This window comes from Onychomys torridus, chromosome 9 (assembly GCF_903995425.1).
Source record: "Onychomys torridus chromosome 9, mOncTor1.1, whole genome shotgun sequence".
Classification (NCBI taxonomy): domain Eukaryota; kingdom Metazoa; phylum Chordata; class Mammalia; order Rodentia; family Cricetidae; genus Onychomys; species Onychomys torridus.
In genome coordinates this window covers 87,021,598-87,048,435 of record NC_050451.1, presented here as the reverse complement: position 1 = coordinate 87,048,435, position 26,838 = coordinate 87,021,598, and the positions used below count along the sequence as shown (strand labels likewise).

Here is a 26,838-nt window from a genome sequence, read left to right as displayed (position 1 = left end):
TGTCTTCTGATCCAGCCACTCACCTCTTGTGAAAGCTGTCTCACTTGGTCCTTTTGATGTTCCAGATCTTTTAAAATTGATGAATTTTGTTTTTCTAACTGAAGAACTCTTCTTGCCAAATGGACACTAGGTGAATAAATGAAAAGCATTCATGCATACAAAAGTAGAATGCTACCACACTCAACCGATAATTGTGTGCTGGACAACCCACTCCTTATATTAACAGAGAGAATGATAATACAGAGTGAGAAAATAAAACAAAACACTAGAAGAGCAATAATTTGCCAACTCAGAACTCTGAAAGAAACAACCTACCATTTCCATATGATAATTGTCATATACTGATTACCGTGATCATGGCTTCTAACCCTTCCCTACCAAAGTAGGTTTGAACACTTACATTATGTTACTAGCTTGACAGAAAAAGATAGCCATTTATAGCTTTATCATTTTAACAAAAGTTTCCCAGTTACAAAGCAGCCAGGAAATTCGCTATTATGCACAATAAGCTTACATTTTGGCAAGTGTTTATAAAGGCCAATATTATGAATTTTAAAAAAACAAAACATAATCAAACAGGTTTCCTATTGCAAGTACAGGTGGAAGAGGTATGTAAAATGTGAATAATAACCGTAGTACAGGCAAAGAACTTCCCTTCCTTCCAGGGATTTGCGTTACTACAATGCATACATACCCTCTCTCTTGGCAGGCTCTATCCTGTAGCCAGGCTAGCCTCAATTCATGATCCCCTTATGTCAGCCCAAGTGTTAGGGTTACAGCATACACCATCATGCTCTGCAGTCCATCCCATTCCATTTTTAAGAAACAATTTTTTAGGGAAAAATGCTTCATCTTTTTAAATAATCCCAATGACTCAATGAAAACACAATTTTTAAAGAAGTGCTGCTGAGAAACCATGTTCTCAAGACTTGCTCTGCATTTCATGTTCTACATAGTTTAGTTATCAGTTTAACCCATGAATATAGAATTCATGGACTCCAAATGGACAGAACTTTTTACAATGATAAGATGGGATAATTTTTTTTTTTAATTTCTACCAAATAACACTACAGAACAGAATGAGCCCCATTGCATGTATATTTCCCAACCAAAGACAAAAGAATTCTTGTCAGAGTATTCATTTATGTATAATAACTGCTCACCCAAGTAATAAATACAAGTTCTGAGAAACGTTTATACAGTGATCTCAACAGTATGTCTACACATCATCATCTTTGCTCTGGCATGCTGTTTGTTAATCAGCTGGAATTAAAGAAGAAAAAGCAGCAGCCTTCGCCCTTTAAAATCATTCTTTAAAAAACCTATTACATCTGAAATACACAATAATATGCAACTAACACAACACATCCCAATTTAAAGTGTAGTTAGAGTTGTGCAAGTATCAAAACAATATAACTTGAGACCATTTTTACTACCTATGAACAGGCAGCCTTTGTCTTTCTCTACTCTGTTGAATGTCTTAACCCCTCCACTCCATTTGCAGGAACCTCAACCACTTTCTTCTTTATAGGCTGAAAAGGAATTTATAGTTTCATTTTATTATTATTTTTTTTACTCTAAAAACCATACTTGATGTATGGCAATGCAATTTACATATTAACATTGTAATGGAATTTGAAATAGTTTTGTTCAGAAAAAAATTCAGGTTATAAAAAAAAATCACATTTCTCTGTGAGTCAATACAACAAACGTACAGTTTGGGTTTTTCGAGATAGTGTTTCTCTTTATAGCTGTCCTGGAACATAGTTCTGTACAAAACTATGTAGACCAGGCTGGCCTTGAACTCAGATATCTGCCTGCCTCTGAGTTTGAGTGCTGGGATTAAAGGCATGAGCCACCACAACCAGCTCCAATGAAATATCTTAATGTTAATTTGGGATTAAATCTGTTGGTTTAAATGTTGCTTTTAACTATATTTGTTAACTATTTTGGGTCACTAGCTCCACTTCTGTTTAGTTAATTTAAAAAATCCTGATTATTATCAACCACACTTTCATCTTCTTTCTCACCCTTCATATATATACATACAAACGTGTGTGTGCACGTCTGTGCGTGTGCATGTGCGCTCGTGTGTGTGTGTGTGTGTGTGTGTGTGTGTGTGTGTGTGTGTGTGTGTGTGTGCTGGGTATAGTTTTCCATATTTTTGCTTCTCACAGAACTTACACTTTAGAGTTTTTTCTAAAGAACAATTTCTCAACAAATGTATGCTAAAGCTATAGACAATATTTGAGTAAGAATGATTGAAAAAGCATGAACACAGTCAAGTTCAATTACAAAGAAGTACAGATGAGAGAGGATTTTTATGCAAATATAATTCTGTGTTTTCTGCTAAGAGATGAGAGATGCTTGAAACAATGAGATGCAACAGTCACCTTTAAACAGCATTCTGAAGACGATGGTGACTTGGCAATGTCAAGTGAAGTACATTACACTGCAAATTTGGTTTGGATAATCTGTTTTAGCATAATGCTCTTATGCAGACCCGGTGACAAAATGAAAAAGATCATATGACGTAAACACTGAACTAGGAGACTGTGCCAGTGCTTTAGTGTTAACACAGGGACAGTATCCTAATGAGTGTCCCTGGCTTGAATTAAGGCATTTTGAGAGATACAACACTCAACGCAGAAGAACGGTACTACAGCTCAGGTACAAAATGCCCTAGAAATAGTCCCAGGGATCCCACACCTCCCACAGCCTCCTCCATAGGCACTGGGCACACATATGCAACATGCACATATGTGAAGGCAAAACTCTCACATGCATAGAGTAAAATAAGAAAATAAAAAAAGAATTTTATTTATTTAAATATTTATTTATTTATTATGTATACAGCATTCTATGTGCATGCATACCTGCAGGCCAGAAGAAGGCATCAGATCTCATTATAGATGGTTGTGAGCCACCATGTATTTGCTGGGAATTGAACTCAGGCCCTTTGGAAGAAGAGGCAGTGCTCTTTTTTTTTTTTTGTATGTGGAGCTGAGGATCGAACCCAGGGCCTTCAAGCGCTCTACCACTGAGCTAAATCCTCAACCCCAGGCAGTGCTCTTAACCTCTAAGCCATCTCTCCAGCTCCAAAAAAAAAAAAAAAAAAAAAAAAAAAAACTACACTAGGCAGTAAATATTACAAATTAAAAATGTTCTAAAAACGTCTCCCAGCATCCAGATCAGCCCAATCAAAGCAATCAAAGACGTACACACCAAGACAACAGTGCCTGGGTGTCACCTGTGTAGTGCCTTAGCATTAGCAATACACATAACCAGAAAAGCTTGTTTGCTACTTTCAAATAGTTGCTACTCAAACAAACATATTACTTCAGATTTTCAAGTTTTGTCATGTCAAGGAGTTAATTTTATTTTAACTCACTCTAATTATATAAGCCTCTTTGGCTTTCCACAATTGTGTACCAGAAAGAGTTTTAAAACTTTTAGTAATTTATTTATGCCTACTCGAACCTTCACAGTGTGAGTTGCCTTACTGTACACTTCCACGTTGGTCAGATAGCCGTGTTTCAGGTGAGAGACACGAGGGTACTGCTCCTGTAACCTCTCAGGAAACTGGCACTAGCGTGAGACAGTCCTTCAGAGACAGTCCACATCAGAGAAAGCACAGGTCTGCTTCATGTAGTGTAAAGGGCTTCATTCAAAGTTTAAAACAAAAGCATTTTAATTCAATAATTTTAATTGGTATCCAGGGAGAAAGTTTGGAACCCTGGCTTTTCTAACTGTACAACTGACTTAAGAATGTACTAACTCATATAACCACCTAGTGCTTACTGGACACATACTCTATGCCAAACACTGTGTAGTGACCTTCATATACATTTTCTCAATTTAACTTTTAAAATATTCTTTGGATAACAAGACACAATTATTAAATTTTTTCATGGGCTTTACTACTTATTGACAGTAACATAGTACTCAAAAACAAAAAGCCTAAAAAAAATCAAAGTTTTAGGTAGTTATTGAAAATGGTTTTTGACCAGGCATGGTGGTGCACACTTTAATCCCAGCACTTGGGAGGCAGAGGCAGGTAGATCTGTGAGTTCAAGGCCAGCATTATCTACAAAGAGAGTTCTAGGACAGTTCTCTGATGTTATACAGAGAAACCCTGTCTCAAAAACCCAAGGACAAAAATGAAAATGATTTCTAACTTAGGTTTAAGGTTAGCATACAATGCAATAGATATCAGCAGGCTATGTCCCACATACCTGCACTATACTTTCTTCTCATGCTCAGCTCTCCTTTCTCATGCCCTCTTCCCACTGCAATTATTCATTATTTATCCCCCAGTTAGTATATTTTGAAGAATACTCATTGATAGGAAAATATTCATGATGGAATGCTAAAGTGAAAAGCTAAACTACTAAAAATGTATAATGTCCAAAAAGTGCAAGGAAATTAATGTTTGTATAAATTTCTGATTGGTTATTTTGAAAAATAGGATTAACAGCAATTTAACTAATTTTTAAAATAAAATATTTATAATCAATTAAATGTTAACATAAAATATTTTTATTGGCTGTTAAATATATAAAATTTTAAATCAAATTAAGTATGAATGAGATACATCATATAGCAGTTGAGAAATACGTTCCTTTGAATTTTTAATACACTTTTGCATAAGCTGATATATAATGACAACTTTATTATGCAAGCACTCCATTTACTGCTATGAGTCATTTTATATAACTCACTTTAAATTTGCATTGCTTTAATTTCAAATGCCAAAGACTAATAAGTATAGATTCTCTAAAGGCTACATTGCTCATCTTAAATAAATTTCAAGAGGGCACAAGGTAATTGCTTTCTATATAAATAGCCCTTAAGGAACCAATGTTGATTGTGCAATCTCCAAAAGTGCATCAAATCCTAAAATGGATTAGGTGTCAATACTCAAATTGTGCACATAGTAGGCATGCAATAGGAATTGTTGAATGAATAGGTGTAGAGATGCATACATGTCCTCTTGGATGTCTAGACTCACACTCTCTTCCCTCAGTTTAGATGACCTGAGAAGCACTTCCTCAAAATAGCCCTCTGGCTCACCATGAGAAGAATGCCTGGCACCAGCTGGCAGGGTATTAATAGCATACCCATTAGGCACTTGTTCAGGCTCACAGATAGCTCGGTGATAGAATCTTCAGAAATATTTGGACAGTGAAGATCATTTGGACTATGAATCACTTGTGATTCTTTAAATCTCTGGGATTTCAAATTCAAAACCAAACCAAACCAAACCAAACCAACCAACTTCTGGTTTTAGAAACTTCTTTAAAACACAAGGTACAACAGCAACAATCCGAGTTAATTTCCAAGTTCAATGTTCTGGGATATGGAAACTTACAATAGCGAGCTTCTCTTTCCTATAGAAACATCTATAGGATTCAGAGTGACCTTCTCTTTCCCTATAGAAACATCTATAGGATTCAGAGAGCAAACTTCTGTTTCCCATAGAAACATCTATAGGATTCAGAGAGTGGACTTCTCTTTCCTACAGAAACATCTATAGGATTCAGAGAGTGGACTTCTCTTTCCTACAGAAACATCTATAGGATTCAGAGAGTGACCTTCTCTTTCCTACAGAAACATCTATAGGATTCAGAGAGTGACCTTCTCTTTCCCATAGAAACATGTATAGGATTCAGAGTGTGGACTTCTGTTTCCCATAGAAACATCTATAGGATTCAGAGAGTGACCTTCTCTTTCCCATAGAAACATCTATAGGATTCAGAGAGTGGACTTCTCTTTCCTATAGAAACATCTATAGGATTCAGAGTGGACTTCTCTTTCCTACAGAAACATCTATAGGATTCAGAGAGTGGACTTCTCTTTCCCTACAGAAAAGTCTATAGGATTCAGATGCTAAACACTCATTCCCATTAAGCTTCAAGTTTGAATATTTTACCAAACATTTTTCTGCTAATAGAGAAGTCTCTTACTCATGAAACTACCCACATTTCTCTTCTTTTCTAGGGAACAATGGACTAAAAAAGAAAAACAGATGTATTTAAAATTGCAAAATATCCTGAATCAGTCACATCAGCCTTTGAGAGCACCAGGAAGGGATGGGACAGGAACCAATTTTTCAAATAATATATAACTTAGAAGCACCTGAACCTTTACTAAACAAAATTACTCATTCTAGCTACAAACTGACACTTTCTATTCATCTATTTGTGATCTAGACTTTCCCAATATTTGATCAATAAACAACATAAGTTCTTAAGCATTCCTTTTTACTTCCTTTAAAGTGGTGTCCCAAACTACCTTAGATAGTCATAAATTATTCTCTTTATGCTGTTACATCCACCACTTCAAACTATCTACAAAGGAACTAGAGATAATGGCTAGGTGGTTAAGAGTGTACCCCACTCTGTAAAGACCCATGCTTTGTTGCCAGCTCCCATGACAGGGGGCTGACAACCACCTGTAATTGCAGCTTAGGAAATCTGATGGCATCTTTCAGGTGTACACGTGCACAGACATACACACACAGATTTGATACCCCTTTTCCTACTTTGCAGGGACCTGAGCTCACATGTGCACAGACATGTGCATAAATACATGTATGTGCATACACACATACATTTAAGACACAGAAATCTTAGCTGGGTAGTGGTAGTGCACGCCTTTAGTCCAGCACCTAGGAAGCAGAGGCAGGACAGATCTCTGAGTTCAAGTCCAGTCTGATCTACAGAATGAGTTCCAGGATAGCCAGTATTATACAGAGAACGCCTCTCTTGAAAAACAGAAACAAAACAAACAAAATCTATTTTTTTAAAAATTGAAAAAATCTTCATAAATATCAAAGGATAGATTTTCTTATGTTGTATGTTTCTTAATTTCCAAACTAGCCTTCATAAAACAATAGACTATTAGTTTTGAGACCTTGAACATTCAGATAAAAAATGTTTTTTGAACTAGGTATTCTCCACTGAGCTAGGGAACATCAGAGAATAAGATGTGGTTGCTGACCATGAAGAACTTCTATCTAGGTGAGGAAATTACAAGGGCAATGATGCTTCCTGAAGAAAGGGCATGTTACTGTGACGTAGAGAAAATAGATGTTTACAAGTGGAGATGTAGTATTATTACTGTCAGTTTGAGTAGAGAGGCAAATAAGGTTGCTGATGTGGGGCCACACTATGGAGAGGCTGGCCAGTCTGGTAGAGGTGGAGCAGTGGGACATTTCTGTACAGCAGGATGAACTTAGGGAGCAGGAGGTAGCAGCACTCACGGCTGCAGGTATCTGCTGGTGGAGTGGAGACAGCTTTCAAGCAGAACTGCACCATGTGCTTAGGACATCCTCTAACCAGCTCTCGGGGTCTCCACAAAGCCTTAGCTGTAAATGCTCCTTTTCTCTCTCTTTCCGTTCCCCTTCCTCTCCCCCTACCTGTCCTTCTACCCCCTTCTCTTCTTTCTTCATTTCTTTTTCTTCCTATGTAGGCCACAGACTGGCCTAGAACTGATTATATGGCTCAGGTAGAACTTGGGACTCAAGTTTTAAGACTGCCCTGCCTGGAGGTGGGGATCAGGTGTGCACCGTCTCATGTGGCTAGCCTTGTATGGTTTATGTTTTATATGAATTGGCAATCTCACAGGATCTAGAAACATCTAGGAGACAAGCCTTAGCATGTCTGTAAGAGATTATCTAGATTAGATTAACTGAGGTGGGAGGACCTGCCCGAAATGTGGGTGGCACCATCCAGGAGTAGGCATCCTAAAATGAACATAAAGGAGAAATGGAGCCATTGACAGCATTCATCACAGTCTGCTTCCTTACTGTGGATGCAGTGTCACCAGCTACCTCCTGTTGGCACAACTTCTTCATCAGGATGGACTATGCTCCCCTGAAACGTGAGCCAAAGAAACCACTCCTTCTTATGAAGAAACCACTCCTTCTTATGAAGAAGAAACCACTCCTTCTTATGAAGAAACCACTCCTTCTTATGAAGAAGAAACCACTCCTTCTTATGAAGAAGAAACCACTCCTTCTTATGAAGAAGAAACCACTCCTTCTTATGAAGAAACCACTCCTTCTTATGAAGAAACCACTCCTTCTTATGAAGAAACCACTCCTTCTTATGAAGAAACCACTCCTTCTTATGAAGAAACCACTCCTTCTTATGAAGAAGAAACCATTCCTTCTTTTGCAGCCGTAGTCAGGTGTCTATCACAGTGACAAGACACGTAACTAAAAACTCTGTATAGGTTTGCTGCAGTGTATATGCTTTCTCCATATTTCCTTCTTAAATAGACATCTTACTTACTATATATGTCACAAACAATGTATGTTATACACATGAAAATACATACATAGGCAGATGAACAATAAACAAGAGATATAAGAACTGATGGTAGCATAATTAATTAGGTCTAACTTGAAAATTACTGCTACAAAGCATTTATATTTATCTGAGATTAACGTGAAAATAAAATGGCTTTTAAAAAGTTACTGCATCTAATACCATGAAAGTTTTAATGTACACATCTCCTAACCATGAAATTCGCTTACATATTGATGAAGCTCATGGTTATTATCATGTCCTACTTTGTGAGCAATTCAATATTTATGAATATTAAGAACAAGAACTTTACCACTCAACTCAGTACATTATCAAAATGTACTGCATAATTCCACTTAGCTGGAGCAGATAAGGTAAACCCGCACTGATTTTACCTTTGCTTCAGTACATTATCAAAATGTATAATTCCAGTTAGCTGGAGCAGATGATAAGGTAAACCCGCACTGATCTTACCTTTGCTTCAGTCGTCTTCTGGCTGTCGTGGGAACATTAGCACCATAGCCATAGGAGTAAAGAATCCGTTCAGCCTCATCCTCATTTTCAACTGAAAAATGTTAAAATATGTGACGTGAACTAGCGTTTTCCTTAAAAAAGATGATAACAGATTAAGAATCCCAGGAACATTCATCAGGGCTAATGCATAATTTGAGAGAGGTGAAGCATATTAAAGTGTATCCTTGCTTGGGGTTGCTGAGTATATTTTCAGAAGATGTTAAAGGATTACATCACCTGATAGGCTATGTTTTCTTATAGAGCAAAATAACTCAGTTACGGTATTCTAAAGGATTCAAAGGCTTTTAACATGAACCATACATTATAAAATTCAACAAAATTATAGAATCAATTTAATAAAGGTGAGTTTTGTTTTGTTTTTGAGCCATGTTCTCATGTAGCCTAGACTTCTCTTGAACTTACTAAAAGTCAAGGATGGCCCTGGGGTACTGATCCTCCTGCCTCTATTTCCAGAGTACTGGGTATATTTCTGATTACAGTAATATACAACCATGTTGGGTTTACATGATGCTGAGGATTGAATCCAAAGCTTCCTAAATGCTAGGCAGAAAATCTACCCTCAGAGCTAATCTCTAATCCCTGAAAGATATGTTTGGCATTAATTTTGTAACTGTAAGACAATTTCATGGAAAGTAACTTAAAAAATATTGCAATTGTCACAGAACTGCCTATAAGGTATTTGAAATAATGCACTAGCAGCTGCTGCTGCTGCTGCTGCTTCTTCTTCTTCTTCTTCTTCTTCTTCTTCTTCTTCTTCTTCTTCTTCTTCTTCTCCTTCTTTTTTTTTTTTTTTAAGATTTATTTATTTATTATGTGTACAGTGTTCTGCCTGCATGTTTGCCTGCAGGCCAGAAGAGGGTGCCAGATCTCAATACAGATGGTTGTGAGCCACTGTGTGGTTGCTGGGAATTGAACTCAGGTCCTCTGGAAGAGCAGTCAGTGCTCTTAACCTCTGAGCCATCTCTCCAGCCCCTGCATTAGCTTCTTAATGGGTAAAAGTTTAAATGCAATGCTATTTTTATTGTTTTTTTTTTTGTGTGTGTATGTGTGTGTCTCTGTGTGTGTGTGTACGTCTTTGTGTAGAGGTCAGAGGACAACTTGTAAGATTTGGATTCTGAGTGCTGAACAAAGGTGATCAGGTTTTGTGGCAAGTGTCCTTATCCATTGAGTATCTTGCTGGCCTGTAATGATATTTCATTGAAAACAGGGACTAAAAAACAGTCACCAAAGGCCATAAAAATTAATTTTATCTTTTTTGGTTCTAACTAAAATAGCCAAGGTCATCTCTGACACAATGCTAGAAGTAGAACTATCACTGAATATTTATTTGATTATTGTCTGTCTTAAATGGCTCAAAATTCAGAGCAGAGAGAGGTCAATTTAGTTAGCATAGTTGGATATTGATAGAAGTACTAAATCTGAGTTTAATGTTCAATGATTAATAACTCATACAGTAACTATTCTAGGGATTCCATTAGAAAAACAAAGTACCGTACAGCATGGGAAGTGATACTAAAGAGACTGACTATAGCATGCCTTAGAAGCAGAGCACAATGCAATGCATTTGAGCGCCACTATTTCTCCTAGAAGTCATTAGCAAGGCATGTGGAAACTGATATTCAGAGATGGCACAGCAGAGAATTATATTTGCAGAGGCATAATCTTGTGGAGTATACAGTTTTAGTAATTGTGACAAATATGGCTGGGATGTAGTCTGGAAGGAAGGAAGGAAGTTTAGTTCTAACAGTGACTGCAATGAAACTCTTCCTAGACCAAGGATTTTCTTCTATGGTAAGTAAGAAACTCATAGATTAATGTAAGATGACGTAATGGATGGCTTATTGTTGTTGATGCTGGCATTGCAGTAATAGAGAAAATGGCTCAGAGTTTTGTGACAAAGAGAATTCCTGACAAATTACAGTAATACTCCACAAAATTAATACTATCCACTCCAGAAATGGAGTAAGAACTTACTCTACTACTACGATGGCTGAGCAGGAGTTGGGGTGATGAGGCAGGCACCCCAGAGAGAATGCGGGAGATAGCAGTGCTGACAAGGGGTGCTCAGTGATCAGATAACAGTGTAGACTTAGGACACAACACGAACACAGGCACCCCAACTGTAGGGAGGGGAGAGGAAATAGAACCAGTGCAAGCAATGCTGGGGGACAACCTGCAGCTGTGGGGGTCCAGCTAGTGGTGGCAGGTTTGGTTGTCTGTGGGGCCGTTTCGCTGTCCTCCATGTTTTAAATTGGACTATTTCTTTTTTTTTTTCAGAATTGCATGGACTCTTTAAGTATTGAATTATTAAATTCTTATTTCTGCTATTACCTATAGATATTGCTAGATTTTATAGCTTAAATAATACCATTTTATTATCACATAGTTCTTAGAAGTAGATCAGCTGCTTATTCTCAAAGATCCCTCCTCCCCAAGTGCTGGGGATGGAGTTCAGGGCCTTACGCACAGAAGGTAAGGCCACCAGGCCATGCAGGGTTTTAAAGTCAGAATGTTGATGGTTTTGAGGGAGCTCTGGGGAAGATCCTGTTTCCTTGTCCTTTTCTACTTCCAAAGATGCTGTTATGCCATAGTCTAGTCCCTTCCCCCAGTTTCAAAGTGAACAGTACAGTATGTTAGATTTCCTCCAAGCCCTTCCTTTCCCTGCCTCTCTCTTTTCTCTTGTGATTTCACTGAGCTCAACACATAACCAGGACAATCTTGGCCATAGAGCCTTAACTCAGTCACAACTGCAAAGTCTCTTTTGCCGTCTAAGCTAAAATATTCAGAATCCAGAGACTAGGACATAGACGGCTTTCTCCTGCTACCACAAATGGACACCAACAGTTCTTTGTCTGATTTACATTTGGTATTTTCCCTGAGGAATCTTGTTTTGGATAGCATTCTGTTGTCAGATATAAAACAGTGGTCTGTGTCTTGGGTAGTCATTATTAATCATCCTTTTTGAATGATTTTGATGATGTCTGCCCCATCTCTTTTTCTCTTATGGCAATTGCTTTCAGGCTGTATCTTCAAGATCTTCCCCAATTCCAAGAGGGAATGACCCTTTCCTTCTCTGCAGTAGGCTTGAAGCCTCGGCTCCTCCACAGAGTCTCTTTTCAAGTTAGTATTGGTACGCTGAGGCTCACTGGCGTAAGGATGGCCAAGGCTTAGCACCATTTATTGAACAGTTTCTTTTCTCCTGCTCTGCTGCTTTTTTTTTTTTTTTTAATTTTTTTTTATTTTGTTTTTTTGAGACAGGGTTTCTCTGTGTAGCTTTGCGCCTTTCCTGGATCTCGCTCTGTAGACCAGGCTGGCCTCGAACTCACAAAGATCCACCTGGCTCTGCCTTTGAGTGCTGGGATTAAAGGCGTGCACCACCACTGCCTGGCTTCTGCTGCTTTTGTTGATGAGCAAACACACATGTGCACATGGGTCTGCTTCCGAGCTCAATCTCTGCCTCACTGTTGTGTGCATCTTTACATGACTACTGTCTACTAGCCAGACACCATAGTACAATAAATATTAAAGGCACACAACACTACTCTTGTACTTTTCTCCACCCCTTTTTTTTTTCAAATTAACTTTGACTCTTGTTTTACAGTGTTTGAATTTCCATAAAGTGAAATATAGAAAGAGCATGATGGAATTGTCTTTGAGACAAAATCAGATCATAAGGACAAAATTCATGATAGATTTCTTGACACTAAGGGAGAGGTCCCTAATTTTTCTTATGTGGTGATGTTTTATTTGTGCTCTAACAAATAAAGCTTGCCTGGAGGTCAGAGGAAAAAGTCAGCCACTATATTAAACATAGAGGTCAGGCAGTGGTAGCACACGCCTTTAATCCTAGCATTTGGGAGGCAGAGATTCATCTGGATCTCTGTGAGTTCAAGCCCACATCAGGAACAGAGCCAGGCGTGGTGGCACACACCTTCAATTCAAGCACTAGTTAACCATAGAGGTCTGGAGGTCTGTACAGACAGACAGGAAATGATAGATCTGTGTGGGAAGAGGAACTGATGTAGCTGGGCGGAGAGAGGAAGTAAGATGGCAGGGCACAGAAAGGTATATAGGCATGAATATACAGGAACCAGCTCTCTCTAGGGCTGAGGATTTCCTAAGCGGTAAGAACTCGTGGCTTTGCTTGTTCTATTCCTCTGATCTCTCAATTTTCACCCCAGTATTTGGCTCTGGGTTTTTTATTAATAAGACCATTTAGTAATTCGTGTCACACTCTTAGTATTTTGTGTCTTTTTAGTGTTTGTAAGTTGACTCCTAAGTATTCCGTGGTTGTTCTTTTTTTGACACTACTCAAGGAAATTATTTTTATGTTAACTTTTCCAGTTGAGGGCTTCTAAATTTGTGTGTGTGTACAATGACTATATATTTTGGTACATTTACTTAGATGTAGTAGTCATTGTAGTGGGTAGCCATCCCAGCCTTGGCCTGGAAGTTCCAATCCCCATTGAGGATTCGGTAATGGTCACGCCCACAAGGCAGGGCTGAGGGAGGAAGCTGAAGACCCAGGATCGAGAGGAGAGGGCTCTCTTGGCTCTGGGACCCTGGACGCTGGAGGTAGACCGAGCAGAGTTCTCCAGAGAACACTGCCGGACTGTGCCATACCTTTGCCAGACCCTACAACCTATCCCGTCATTTGTAAGTTAGCCCACAAAATAAACCCCCCTTTTAACTACGTGGAGTGGCCTTAACAATTTCACCAATAAGTCATTTCATTTGAAAATGTAAAGGCCGTCTTGTCCTTTCTGGTCTCCCTGCCCTCATCCTCCCCACTCTTACCCACCTTAGACTTGGAGTCTGCCTGCTCCAGCTTCGCCTGCTCCAGCTTCCTGAACAGCATCTAAGGTGCTGCACTTGACTTTGTCCTTTTTGGTAACTACTAGGACATCCAAGTACCTAAGTCTGAGTTAACCCAGCTCTGATCTTTATAAGATTATGTCTTCCTTCTGGCCTTATTTCATCAGTATGTGCAAATGCAGTTTGCTCTGATGAGAAAGTAGAAGTCCTTGCCCTGTTCTCTTTGTAATGGGGACACATTCAGTATTCACTCTACGGACTTAACAGTAGCCATGGCTTTTCTGTAGCTATCCTTTCACAGAGAAACACTTCCATTACGAATCTGCTTAGACAAAATGACTTATGTCTAGTAAAACCATTATAAGAATATGGAACATTCAGATAATAATGTGACATGAAGGGGAAGAGCGAATCATGAAAACTAGAAAGATAAGCAAGAGTCTTATAAAAAGTCATACAAGCATGTCCGACTGGGTGAATTTAGTTGTTTTTGAAAAGAGGGTTTTGCTATGTAGTCCATACTGGCCTTGAACTTCTGATCCTCTTACCTTAAAAGTACTGAGTACTGGGACTATGAGTGTTCAGATCCTGCCCAGTATATTGTGCTGTTTTAGTAAAGCAACAGAGAGACATTAAGCAGGCAGATGAAGGGTCAAGTCTGTATTTTACAAAGATCACTGGATGCCACTGAAGAAGCTACAGGGAACTCTGGACTCTACCGCAGTTGTCAGACACTGACCATGACAATGGAAGATAGGACAATGGTAGGAATGAAAAAAAAAAAACATATCTGTAAAAATATAACCCTCCCATGAAGAGTATCCCATGTAACTGGAGCCGTACCTAGATTCTATTCAGTTCCAGTGAAGTGTAAAGGTCCTTTTATAAGAAAGCCAATTCTGAATTTTGAACAGAAGTAAGTACAGCTATAGTAATTGCTAATTTGAATGCTAATTTAAAAACAACCCTTAAAATTTGAGACAAGACAGATGAATATGGTGGCACAAACCTGTTTTCCCTGCTCTTGAGAGGCCAAGGCAAGGAAGATCACAAGTTCAAGATCATCCCGGGCTAGTATGGGTTGTGAGAAATCTGTCTCAAAATTAAAACATACAAGAACAAAAAGAACAAACCCCGACAAAGTTGGTTGCTAGAGTGTTTAGCTTGTAATAGAGCCCAAAGTTCAATATCCAGTCCACATGACATAAGCAAGGTGCAGTGTGCTATGATCATCAGCAACTGGGCTGGCAAAGGAAGGAGGTTCAGGAGCTCAAGGTCATCCTTTACACAAAATAAGACTGAACATGTTTGAAGCCTCTCTGTCTCAAAATATAAAATAAAAATGAAGACAGTATGATGGGAGGGGTAAACACATGAAAATTAAATATCAAAGACTGTAATCCAGTATACTACTGAATTTCAAAACTCATGTATCATCTCCCTTTTTAGTTATTTCTCATCTCCAAAGTTTAATTAATACATAGCTGAGGTTGGCTTAGAAACTGGACATCTTTCTGCCTCAGTTTCTCGAGTGAAGGATAACAGGACTGTGCCCCCTGCCCACTGTCAGCTTCTGGTGATGCTGGGGCTTTGGTTTTCACTGCTGTGCTAGGATCCAGATCCAAAGCTTGCACAGAATGGAAGGGCACTCTCCCAGTGAGCAACATGGCTTGTCCTGAGGTAGGTAAAAAGGTTTGCTAGCTTTCTATTCCTAGCTCCTGACACAAAGAAAATTTAATACTTACAGAATGAGTCAATTACACACATCAAATCTATCAAATTTAACCTAGTTATTCTTTTGGTTTTTCGAGACAGGGTTTCTCTGTGTAGTTTTGGAGCCTGTCCTGGATCTCGCTCTGTAGACCAGGCTGACCTAGAACTCACAGAGATCCGCCTGGCTCTGCCTCCCGAGTGCTGGGATTAAAGGAGTGCACCACCACTGACCAGCTCATATTTACTTTTTTGATTCTAACTAATGAAAATTTATACCAAGTGAACAGAAAATAGAGAACACTCTTTACAAATGATCAGCACTGACATTTTAAATCACTATATACCAAGGTATTTTTAGAAAGGATGCTAGCTTTCCTGTCATGGTCTAAGCAAGGGGGTGGGGCAGACTTACTCTCTGCTGTTTGCATTATTATCTCGTCAAGCTCCTTTTCCAGTTTCTCGTAAATGTCTAACCTTGCCTGATGCTCGGCGTTCTGTGCTTCGAGTTCAGTAATGCGTTTTTCAGAAGAGGACTGGAGACTGTAAAATTCTTTAGTTAAAACCTAGTAGTGGAAGAAGAGAACGACAAAAGTCCAAAGAGGTAAGAAGTCCTTGGCTCACAGCTAAAAGAAAGAGATGATGCAGAGATACATTTATGCTTTCTCTCCTTTCAGCGATTCCAATGTTAAGAAAAAGCAGCTCAACTGAGAGGACTGATGAGGAAATCATGAATTTATTGCCCAGTAAAAATTCTGGTGCTTTTAACAGAAGGTTATGAAATGCTTTGTCAATAATTATACATGCTGAATATAAACGAATTTAGGGACAAGACGAACACTTGCTTGTTAGAGCTCAAACAGATGCAGCCGTGTGAAATCTACCTGAGATCAGTTAGGAGACAGTCAGCACAGAACTGTACAAAGACAATATAAGGAGCTCTCCAGCTTTCCATTACTCAGCCCGCACTGTCCAGGCTTTTAGCATTTTTGGTTTCCTAACAGGCTTAAGTCCAAATCAAAAAGTAAATGTAAGTCCCACATAGGGCAATAGCAGAAATGCCTTTGCAAAGAAAGGGCTTCTTAAAAAATTCTTTAAGAAGGATCAAGAGATGCAAATTCTTTGATTATTATTACATAAGTACATGACAACCTGCTGAGTCCATTTACCAACTTTTTTTTTTAAAGCTAGTGTGGGTCTTGCCAGACAGCGTGGCAGATAAAGGCACTTACTGCAGGAAGTCTGGTGCCCTACGGAGTTCAGTCCTGTGACCATGTACAGGAGGGAGAGAACCCACACAATTGTCCTCCGATGTTCACAGATGTGCAGTGGCACAGATGTCACAGAGACACACTTCATTCACATACACAATAATAATAAATTCAAAAACTTATTTTGCCAGGCATGGTGGTACATGCCTTTAATTCCAGTATTTGGGAGGCAGAGGCAGGTGGATCTCTTGAGAGTTCGAGGACAGCCTGGTTTATAGACTGAGTTCCAGGACAACCAGGGCTGTTACGCAGAGAAACCCTGTCTCAGAAAACAGAAAACAAAAAACAAAAAATTATTTTATGTTTATTTTATGATGTCAGGGATTGTGCTCACTAGGCAACAGCTTTGCCACTGAACTACATTCACAACCAGTAATAAAATTGGTAAGAGTCAGTGTATATAGTTATATGAGGAACTTTATCCATCTACTATGAAAAAAGTACATTTTATACATTATGAAATCCTAAACATCACTTGATTCTATGACACAAAGCTGTTTTAAATGTGACCATAGTGAGATTTATAGTTCTACACTACTATAAATAACTCTGTGGTGAGTATCTGTTCATGAAGCATTTTACATATTTAAAATACAGCATAACAAATACACAGTGCCAAACTGTTTTCCAAAAACAATATGCTCATCTAAAATGTACAGATCTTTTAAAGTAGTGCTGAAATGACAGATCAACAAATGGCTAAAAAAAAAAGTATTTATTTTAGTATTATATATATATGTATATCTTTATATCTATACACAGAAAACCCATATATCTAATAAACTAGAAACAAATTTTATAATTGCTTTAATACTTGATTAATTTTCAATTCTGAAAGGTTTAAGGTTTGTTTTAACCTTAAAAATTTATTTTAGATTTTATTTTTATGTGTATGAGTGCTTTGCCTAAGTGTATGTCTATACCAGCAGAGGCCAGAAGAGGGCACTGGATCTCTTGTTACTGGAGTTATACATGGTTGTGAGCCACCAGGTGGTGCTGCGAATAGAACTCAGGTCCTCTGGAAGAGTAGCCAGCATGGTTACATACTGAGCCATCTATCTCTTCAGGCCCCAGGAAAGGCTTTTAATAGACTAATCTTCAGTTTCATTATCTTCCATTTTGTATTGACCTATAATTGTATGTTTTCATAACTAAGTACATTCATATGCAGAGAAAAACTAGAAATGTAAAATGCTTAGGTTTAGCTGGCATCCAAATATCATGTATTTTAAAATGTAATAAATATTTCCTCTCATTTCTTTAGAAAATTCTTAAAAGATACTGACTTGTCTCTATTCTTCCACTTGTACCATAGAATTAGCTTGTTGGGTTAAAAAGTACGCTGAAAACTGGCCCAGTGAGACGGCTCTGCTTCCCAGTTCCACACTGCCTACCGTCAGTTGTCCCCTGACTTCCAAATGCCCTCCACCTTGCACACAAGCATGCACACACGCACACACAAGTAAACAAGTGTAAAATTTTAAATGCTAAAATAGTAGAAACAGTTTTCTTCATGAAAACTGGAAACATAAAATACCAACTATCTCCTTTCAGAAAGACTGTGTTTTGTCTCAAACACACCATTATATTTCTCATTTTCTTCATAGCGACTTCACTTTTCTTACATAAGTATTCCCAGTAATTGAAAGCTTTTGGTTGTTAGTATTAAAGAAATCATTTCTAAATTTCTTTTGAAAAATAATTTTAGTCATTTTTGGTGCACATATTTCTGCTATTCAGATATCTTTTCTTTCTGTTTTTGAAACAAGGTCTCATTACATAGCTCTGGCTGGGTATGTGGGCCTCAGATCTGTCACCCATCTCAGCCTGCAATGTGCTGGGATTCCAGGTGTGATAACTCCTCCTGGCTCCATTTCCTCATTTTCTTATGAGGATAAGATAGATTTCTCTAGGAAGAATGAGGCTCTATGTAAATCCCATACTTTGGAAGCTTACACACTCTGCTATGTCAAGGGAAAATTGCAGAAAAGTACCTCCAATTTCTTCTGATATTTTTCACATTCCAACTGGCACTGTGTGAGATTCCTTGCAGTTTCCTCTTGCAGGAGTTGAACACGTTCACTTTCAAAGGACTTCAACTTACTCTGATGGAGAAATTCAGATATTTTGCTTTCTGTACTTAGTTGGAGTTCTCTGTATCTGAAAGAAGAGACCGTGATGGGCATCTAGAGTAGCCTCGAGGGTTTAATGGGAGCACCAACCTCACTTCTACTTTCCACACGACCATATTATGATTACACAATTAATAATTTATCTTTGTTCAGAAAAGCTTTTATAATTTAGTTAGGCATATGTATGGGAATATGTACTAAAATATCTACTTGAATATTATATGGAATTTATGTGCCAATTATCAAATGGTATATTTAACAACACAGATGGGCCATTCTCTTTATTTCATAAGTATAACTGTAATAAAAATAATTCTAATTAACATACAAGTATGCCACTGCCACAGCATATAAGTTTAAAAATATTCCATGTTGACTGTGTTCTAAGAGAAAGCAAAGCAGACACTGTACTTTTTCACAGAACCCCTACGAATCTAGTAAAATGTTATTAAAATTCACTTACTCAAATAGTGAGCTAGTATTATCTGTAAGAGATAATGGGACTACACTAGACAAAAGGTTGTTCTTTTTCTCTTAAGGAACTTACAATTTTCTGAGGAAGATAGGAAAATAAATATGAAAATACAAGAGTGGTATGATTGATTCAATATGATAATCTCAAGGTTTGATGGGAACACACAGAAAAAAGACCAACTTTGTCTCTCTCTTTGTGTGCGTGCGTGCGTGCGTGCGTGCGTGTGTGTGTGTGTGTGTGTGTGTGTGTGTGTAATCTAAGAACACGGGCTTTAATGCACATGCTGAAGACCACTTCACTCTTGGCGCACCATCACCTTTGGAAATGGTGTCTTACATGCAGGGTAGAGCAAGTTCCAGGCAGTGCATATGCTATACCTTGTAACAGCAAGGGTTTAGGAAAAAGTCAGCTTTTATGCTGTTTGGGAAAGCCCTAGCCTTATATATTTGAAAAGTTCTTTCACTTCCATTAGAAATACTGTTTTAGGGTTGGAGGGATGGTCCTGCAGAAGCACAAGGACTTGAGCCCCCATCCCGAGCATCCCTAAACAAAGCCATGATGGTACACATCCGTCATCTCAGCACTGGGGAGACAGACAGGAAGGTCTCTGCTATGTGCTTGCTACCCAGTGCAGCTAATTAGTTCCAAGTTCAGTGAGAGACCCTGCCTCCAAAGAAAAGTCAAGAGCGACTCAAGAGGACACTTGATACTGACCTCTGACCTCCAAAGCCATTACAAGTGTACATCATGCCCTCAATACATGTGTACACAAACGTGTACACACATACTTTTTTATATGGAGAAGCACATATAGATAAAATTGTATGTTGAAATACAGTTCATAAACCACAAAGTTCACCCTTTTAAGTAAGGACAATTCAAGAGTATTTACTAAATTCACAAAATTATGCACCTGATACAACATTTGTAGTATGTATACATGTGTGTGCACATGTGTGTGAAGGCCAAAGGTAAAGCATGCACACCATTCCTTAGGAACTGCCTGCCCACCTTGTGTTATGAGACCAGGTCTCCCTGAAACCTCAGGCTAGGCTGGCCGGCCAGCAAGCTCCACATTCAGGGATCTTCTCGATTCCTTCCCAGTGCTGGGGATGACAAGCGTGTCTGTCTCTCCATGCCTGGCTTCATGGTGTGTGGCTTTTGGAGTCATTCTCTACCCATTCTTTCTCTGACTTCAACTACTACTAATTTTTTTAAAAATAAATTTGCTTACTGTGAATGTCTCAATAGATTCATATACTTAGTGGTGTTTGATGTTTTCAACTTTCCCTCATATTGTAGCATGAATCAATACTTCATTTCTTCTTATGGCTGAATAACATGCTACTTTATGGATATACCATATTTGTTTATCCATTTAACAGTTGATGAGCATCTGAGATGTTCCTGCTTTTGGGCTATTATGAATAATGCCACTATGAACATTTGTATGCAAATTTTTATAAATATGCTTTCATTTCTTGTAGCCAAAAGGAAACACTATTAACTATTTGAGGAATTGTCAAAATATTTTCCAATAAAGTTGTATCACTTTATATCCCATCAGCAACAAAGAGCATGACAGTTTCACCAATCTCTTTTAACCTTTATCAATGTCTATGTTATTACAGATATTCTAATGGGTTTTGAATGATACATATTTATCATGCTCAAAGATTTATTAATTCAGTGTTGTACTGTAGTGGAAATGTCTCTTTACTCTTTAGGTCAGGTTGTATTGCAAATTTAAACACATAAAACACATGAAATCATCTGGCATGATATCACACACCTGTGATCTCATGTTGGGGCGCATGAGGATAGGGAACTGAAGGTCATCCTAGCCTACATAGCAAGTTCAAAGCCAACCTAGGATTTTTTGAGACTGTATCAAAAAAAAAAAAAAAAATCAACCCATGCCAACCAATGCCACACCAAACCATCATGTCAACACTTTTGTCTGAATGCCAAGCTGTAGGGCACATATAAACCACATAACTCAAGTAGATTTGGAAAAGCAATTGGGATTGAGGTGCTGACCTTTAAGGTAATTTGTTTTGGAAAGACTCATCTGGGAAACTGGCCTTTTATAGGTTGAGAAGACTTTAGGTGTTTTGACAGAATGGCAGCTTCAAAGGGACAGTTAGGTTAGCTCTATGCACCACTTGCTCTCATCTACTACCTGGCACCTGAAAATTTAATTCAGCACTCACGTTCTTTCCCTATCTGGAAACACAAAGCAGCAGACACCATTCAGACACTTAGAATATAGGCAACTCAACACAGAAAACAAGAAATGTCTCCTAGAAATCTGAGTCCAGTTTAGTAACGGAGCTTCTCCAAAACCAAATGGTAATTCTCAACACTAATTGATTTTCATATTGTTTAACCAGGGAAAGAACTTGCCTTCAGCCATGATGTCTTTGTAATGGTCTTGATGGTTTTAATTTGCTAAATTGGGCTGAGAACCGCTGAGCAGACATAACAGCTACAAGAGCAGGTCTAACCCTGAGGAACTGGGTTCCTGGCCTGCAGTTTCTGGTAACTCCCACTTAACTTGTTTTGCTCACACAGCCTGCTGCGTTCTCCACTGCTGACTCAGACCTCTCATCCTCTCCTCTCACACTGCACACTTACTTGAACCAAGACTGTCCACACAACTTCATGCTTGGCATTCTACTTGAGCAGAGTAACTGTGAGAAGTCAAATTTCCTATGAAGCTCAATCAGAATCTCTACCTCTCCTCAGAGCCATCCTGTCCTGAGCCTGGTACCTGGCTACATTTGTCCTTATGATGTATTTGTAACTGGTTCTAGTTTTCATAAGAGCCACCTAGACATTAAACACTACTTCAAAGCAGGAACAGGAAGTCCTAGAGTGAACTGTTTAAAGAAATATTCACTGCAACAGAAACTTAAAAGCTAGAAGAACAAAGAACAAAACGAAGAAGCAAAAATCTGCTGTTACATAGGAAGTTACAAGAAAGTTAAATCTTAAAAAAAAATCTTCCAAGTTGGAGCCGGGGGAGAGCTAGTGAGTAGTGTTTGCCTTGCAAGCATGAGGAGGCTAGTGGCATTCCTAGAATCCAGGGAAAACAAAGCTGAGTGAGTGGTCTGAGTTTACAATCCCAGTCCTGGGGAGGCAGAGACGGGCAGATGTCTGTGGCTCCCTGCTCAGGCAGCTCCACTAATACTGTATTATGTGGAGTAAAAACCAAACCAAACCCATGGAACACCAGAAGAACAACACTTGACTTTGTCCTTTAACCTCGAGAAGTGCCTGAACACGGGTGTGCACACAAGCCCAGACAAATTAGGGGGAAGTGCTGGCAACGAGATCACAATGCTAAGTAACGTTTATTTTCAGACCTTCCCCCTGGTTTTCTTTTCTTTTCCTTTTTTTTTTCTTTGCCTCTGGACCCCAGCTCTTTGAGATAGGATCTTCTCCAGGTTAGGCTGGCCCTGGGCTCACTGTGTAGGGCAAACAAGACCTTGCATGCTGATCCTCCTGCTTCTTCCTCCCCAGTGCTGAGATTACAGGGGTGTGCCACTGTACCAGGAGTCATTTTTTTCTGCTCCTTCTGCCTCCCCTACCTCTCCTTCTCTTTTTCCTTCCTTCCTTGCCCTTTTCCTTCCTTGTCGGCAACTGAACAGACACAAGTGCTCTGCTTCTAAGCCTCATTCTTCCCATTATGAAACTGATTTCATCTCAGTTCTTCATTCAAATGAGAAATAACTGCTTTTACAACTTGGTCTACAAAATATTTATGGCTCCCCCTACATTAAAACTGGACATGTATTCAGAACACAACTACCTAATCTCATTTTGTAGACAAGCAGTGTATGGCAAAGTACCCAAAATGTATTGTATTCAGTGGTAATGTTCATGCAATCACCAGAACCAGGAAATGATCCGCATATTAGGAAATGTACCAGCTGCTCCTGTTTGGAAGTAGGACGATGAAATGGTTGAGGCAGAGCATTTGTCTGAATACAGCAGGACAACAGAGTATAGAAAAGGGAGGCCGGACCTCCTGACTCTAGGCAGTTTGGCAAAAAGTTAAGCACAGTGGCAGCATGAGGGAGGGGTTCTCAGGAGCTGCAGGAGAAGCTCCTGCAGACAAGGGAATGATGCTACAGAGCTTTAAGATGGGCCAGTACAAAGGATCCTATGACTCCAGTCTGAGCGGGACTGGGAGACCCTAACTGTAGGGCATTTTCCTTCTAATTCTACAAGCGATGGGGCAAAGGCTTCTGGAAACCTTTCTGTACTTGAAGGCAATGCTTCAACACAGAAATGTCCCTGGACCTCCAGCCTTTGGTGCATTTAGCTGTAGGAAACGGGAGCTGGCAAGGGCAGAAGCTAACGGATCTAATCAGATGAGAATTAAATTTTGCTCATAGCATGATTGCTGCTTATATTTCCATTTATTTCCCTCTTCCTTTGCACAAGTAACTTATCAAATTTCTTTTGAATTGTGTGACTAATTAAACCAATTCTTAGGGTAAAACCCACTACTTTCAACTCTATTTCTCCTTGTAGACCCAACAGAATACCACTTTTCTTTGTAACTTTCTGCCTCCTGAGTGCTGGGAGTAAAGGCGTGTGCCACGGCCGCCCAGCTTGACTCTTTTTTTTTTTTTATCTACAGCCCCTTTCCTCACTTTACATTCCTTGGACTACTTTATTTGGCTCACATTAGTTTATTCTTTTTATTTGGCTCACATTAGTTTATAGTGTGAACACAGTCATGATTAATTCCATCTCACTGACTAATTTTAAGCTGAGAAACATTTAGATGGTGCTTGGACATGCTGCTGAGTATTTATGCTTTTTTCAAGGAACATCCTAATAACTTCCTGCTGTGGACAAGTGGATGTTTCCATCATGGAGTAGCATTGTTGGATCACATATTTAGAACTCTGGTATGCTAGCCAGGCGTGGTGGAGGTCACCTTTAATCCCATGACTAGGGAGGCAGAGGCAGGTGGATCTCTGTGTTTGAGGCCACCCCTGTCTACAGAGAGAGTTCCAAGACAGTCAGGGCTACACAGAGAAACCCTGTCTTAAAAACAAACAAATAAACAAACAAACAACCTCCCCCAAACAACCCAACCAATCAAACAAAATACCCCTTTGGTATACTGTCCAATTTTATTCCTTAAATAGTTATATCAACATAGGATGATACTGGAAGTATATAAATTATGGTTTTTCATATCTTCACAAAAATTTTCATTACCTAGAAAATATTTGCTATGTATGTTTTCTGAATTGACCCTTTAAATATTGCTTTCTAGCTTTCTCTTTGATATAATTTGCAAAAATCTTTTTATGTGCTAAGCATAAATCCTCCACTTAGTAGTGGAGGATCTGCCTAGTGTTTATTCAATCCTCAGGAAAACACACACACACACACACACACACACACACACACACACACACACACACGGCAAAAGAAAACTTTCCATGTTATTAAGTATCCTTATCAATGTTATTTTCATCTGTATCATGATTTTCTACTCTATTAATTCCTCTACCATTAGACATTTAGTCTCCTCTCTCATTTCTTGCCTAATCCCTCCCATCAAACAATCCCAGTTTACTTGCCTAACATAATGAGCTTTCTTCTGAATCACATTTGAATTTCCAAAAGCAAAAGACATGCTTTAATGAATCAGGTTGCTCTAAAGACCCTATTGAGCAATACCAGCATAATTTAAAGTTTATGGGTTATTAATGTTCTAACTTTGGTAGAGAATATTCTCATTTGTTTTCCCATCCTCTCATACACTTCTTTTCAAAGGAGCAGACTGATTCATCATTTTCACACATACTTAGATATGATTTGTGGGTGTCACTAAATCACAAGAATTTATGTTAGGAGAAAGATCCTAAGGAAATGATAGTGATTGGGAGGGGAGATCTTGGAAAAGGAGGGGAGATGGGAAGTTTTACCTCTCAGGGTTTGACTTAGAAGTAATTTCACTAATGGCAACTCTAAATTTTGATAAGACAAATTTCAACACTTAGCAGGTAGAGGAAGGAGGGTCAAGAGTTTAGGGTCATTCTCAGCTATATAGTGAGTTCAAGGCCAGACTGGGCTATTTGAGATACTATCACAAAAACAAAAAACAAACAACAACAACAACAACAAAAAACCCTCCCAAACAAAAGCAAAGGAATAATTACTATTTATTAGAGATTCATTTCATGTTGCTGTTAAAATAGAAAATACTATGTGAGATTGTGTTTTTGTCCAAACATACCTAGAAACCAAATCAAAATTCTTTTAAATGAAAAGTGGGGCAGCAATTACAGGAGCTTAAGTATATCCCCATAAAGTTATACACAAAGCGCTGGTCATGTGGGTCTTTCCTTCAGCACTGTGGACTTTTCCAAATTGAAAAGCAATCAGGTAAGGAAAACAGAAAACTCCCATCAATGTGGAACAATGATTACCATAGGGCGTGAGAAAAGAATGTAAAAGGCAGTGGATATCTGTGCAAACGTTCCTGTCATTTCGATTTCTTCAACCAGTTAGCTTTGCAGCTGTAACACTACATCTGTCATTTTTGGCTTACAAGCTAATTCTTAAATGAATGTGAGAGATGTTCTTTTGCTGAGTTAAAAACGCTGAGTATGTTTAACAACTGTACCATGGATTTATGAGAATTTCAAGCATGCGTTTAGAGTAATTCAATGCATCTATCATATCATGATCAAATAAAATTGTAAGGCCATTAATAAAATAAACACTATGTAGTAATATTTGGCAACTTTGTTAAAGCAAAAAGTAGGTTTTCCAGGTATGTACTTAACTGATAAAATAAAAGTACTTAACTGAAAGAAATAGAAGAAAGGAATGCTGTCTTAAAATAAACCAGAATATGCAGGCCAGAAACTTTCAGAGTAAAACATTTTCTAACAGTGCTGTTTTCCGTTTTGTCTTTTCGGGAAAGCTAACAACACTTAAGATTCAGCCTGACCTATCCTTTAAGCCAGGAGTATGTACTGTATTTGTGTTTCACTGCACTCAAAACTCCATCCCACGCTCCTTTCACTGTTTGTGTGTACAAAGAAAAGAATGAGATATATGAACTGCACCTAATAACATCATTAGAAGAAGCACCCCCCCCCCGGGGGGGGGGAACCATGTGCCTATGAGGCTATCTATGTATGACCCCAGCTATCCCAGTTACGCAGGAGGCAGGAGGACTACAGGCTTGAAGTCAGCATGGTGATGCCCTGTCTTTTCATAACAAGACAACACAGCAGGTGTGTCGAGTTCTGTGGCTGTTTGCTTGCCCGCCATCCTCGATGCTGAGTCTTAGGTTCAGTCCTTAGCACTCCATCAAAAGAAGAAAGGAAGAAGAAGGAAGCCCCTCTGGAGGCTGCTTTGATGGCAAATAGCATGAAGCAGTGACAGTAACAGGGTGGAGGTAAACCACAGAAAACAAAGTCCTGTAAAATTAAAAGGGAGTAAAGAAGTCACTGGTGCTGAGTTCTGGAGAAAAGTCATGTCCTGAAAATCTTAACTTGCAAGAAATAGTTCAGAACTGCAGGAGAACACTTCTCAATGTGGATTTA

General features: G+C 38.8%; 1 protein-coding gene across 1 annotated transcript in view; it reads right to left on the bottom strand.

Annotated features, from left to right (window-relative positions):
• Pibf1 (progesterone immunomodulatory binding factor 1) overlaps window positions 1-26,838 on the bottom strand; it is a 184,085-nt gene that overhangs the window by 67,429 nt on the left and 89,818 nt on the right. Inside the window, exons 11-14 of the mRNA XM_036200021.1 lie at window positions 18,637-18,802; window positions 15,787-15,937; window positions 8,787-8,877; window positions 24-126 (exon numbers count right to left, since the gene is read on the bottom strand). Coding sequence (XP_036055914.1) covers window positions 24-126; window positions 8,787-8,877; window positions 15,787-15,937; window positions 18,637-18,802 — 511 coding nt within the window. The remainder of the gene's footprint in view (window positions 1-23; window positions 127-8,786; window positions 8,878-15,786; window positions 15,938-18,636; window positions 18,803-26,838) is intronic.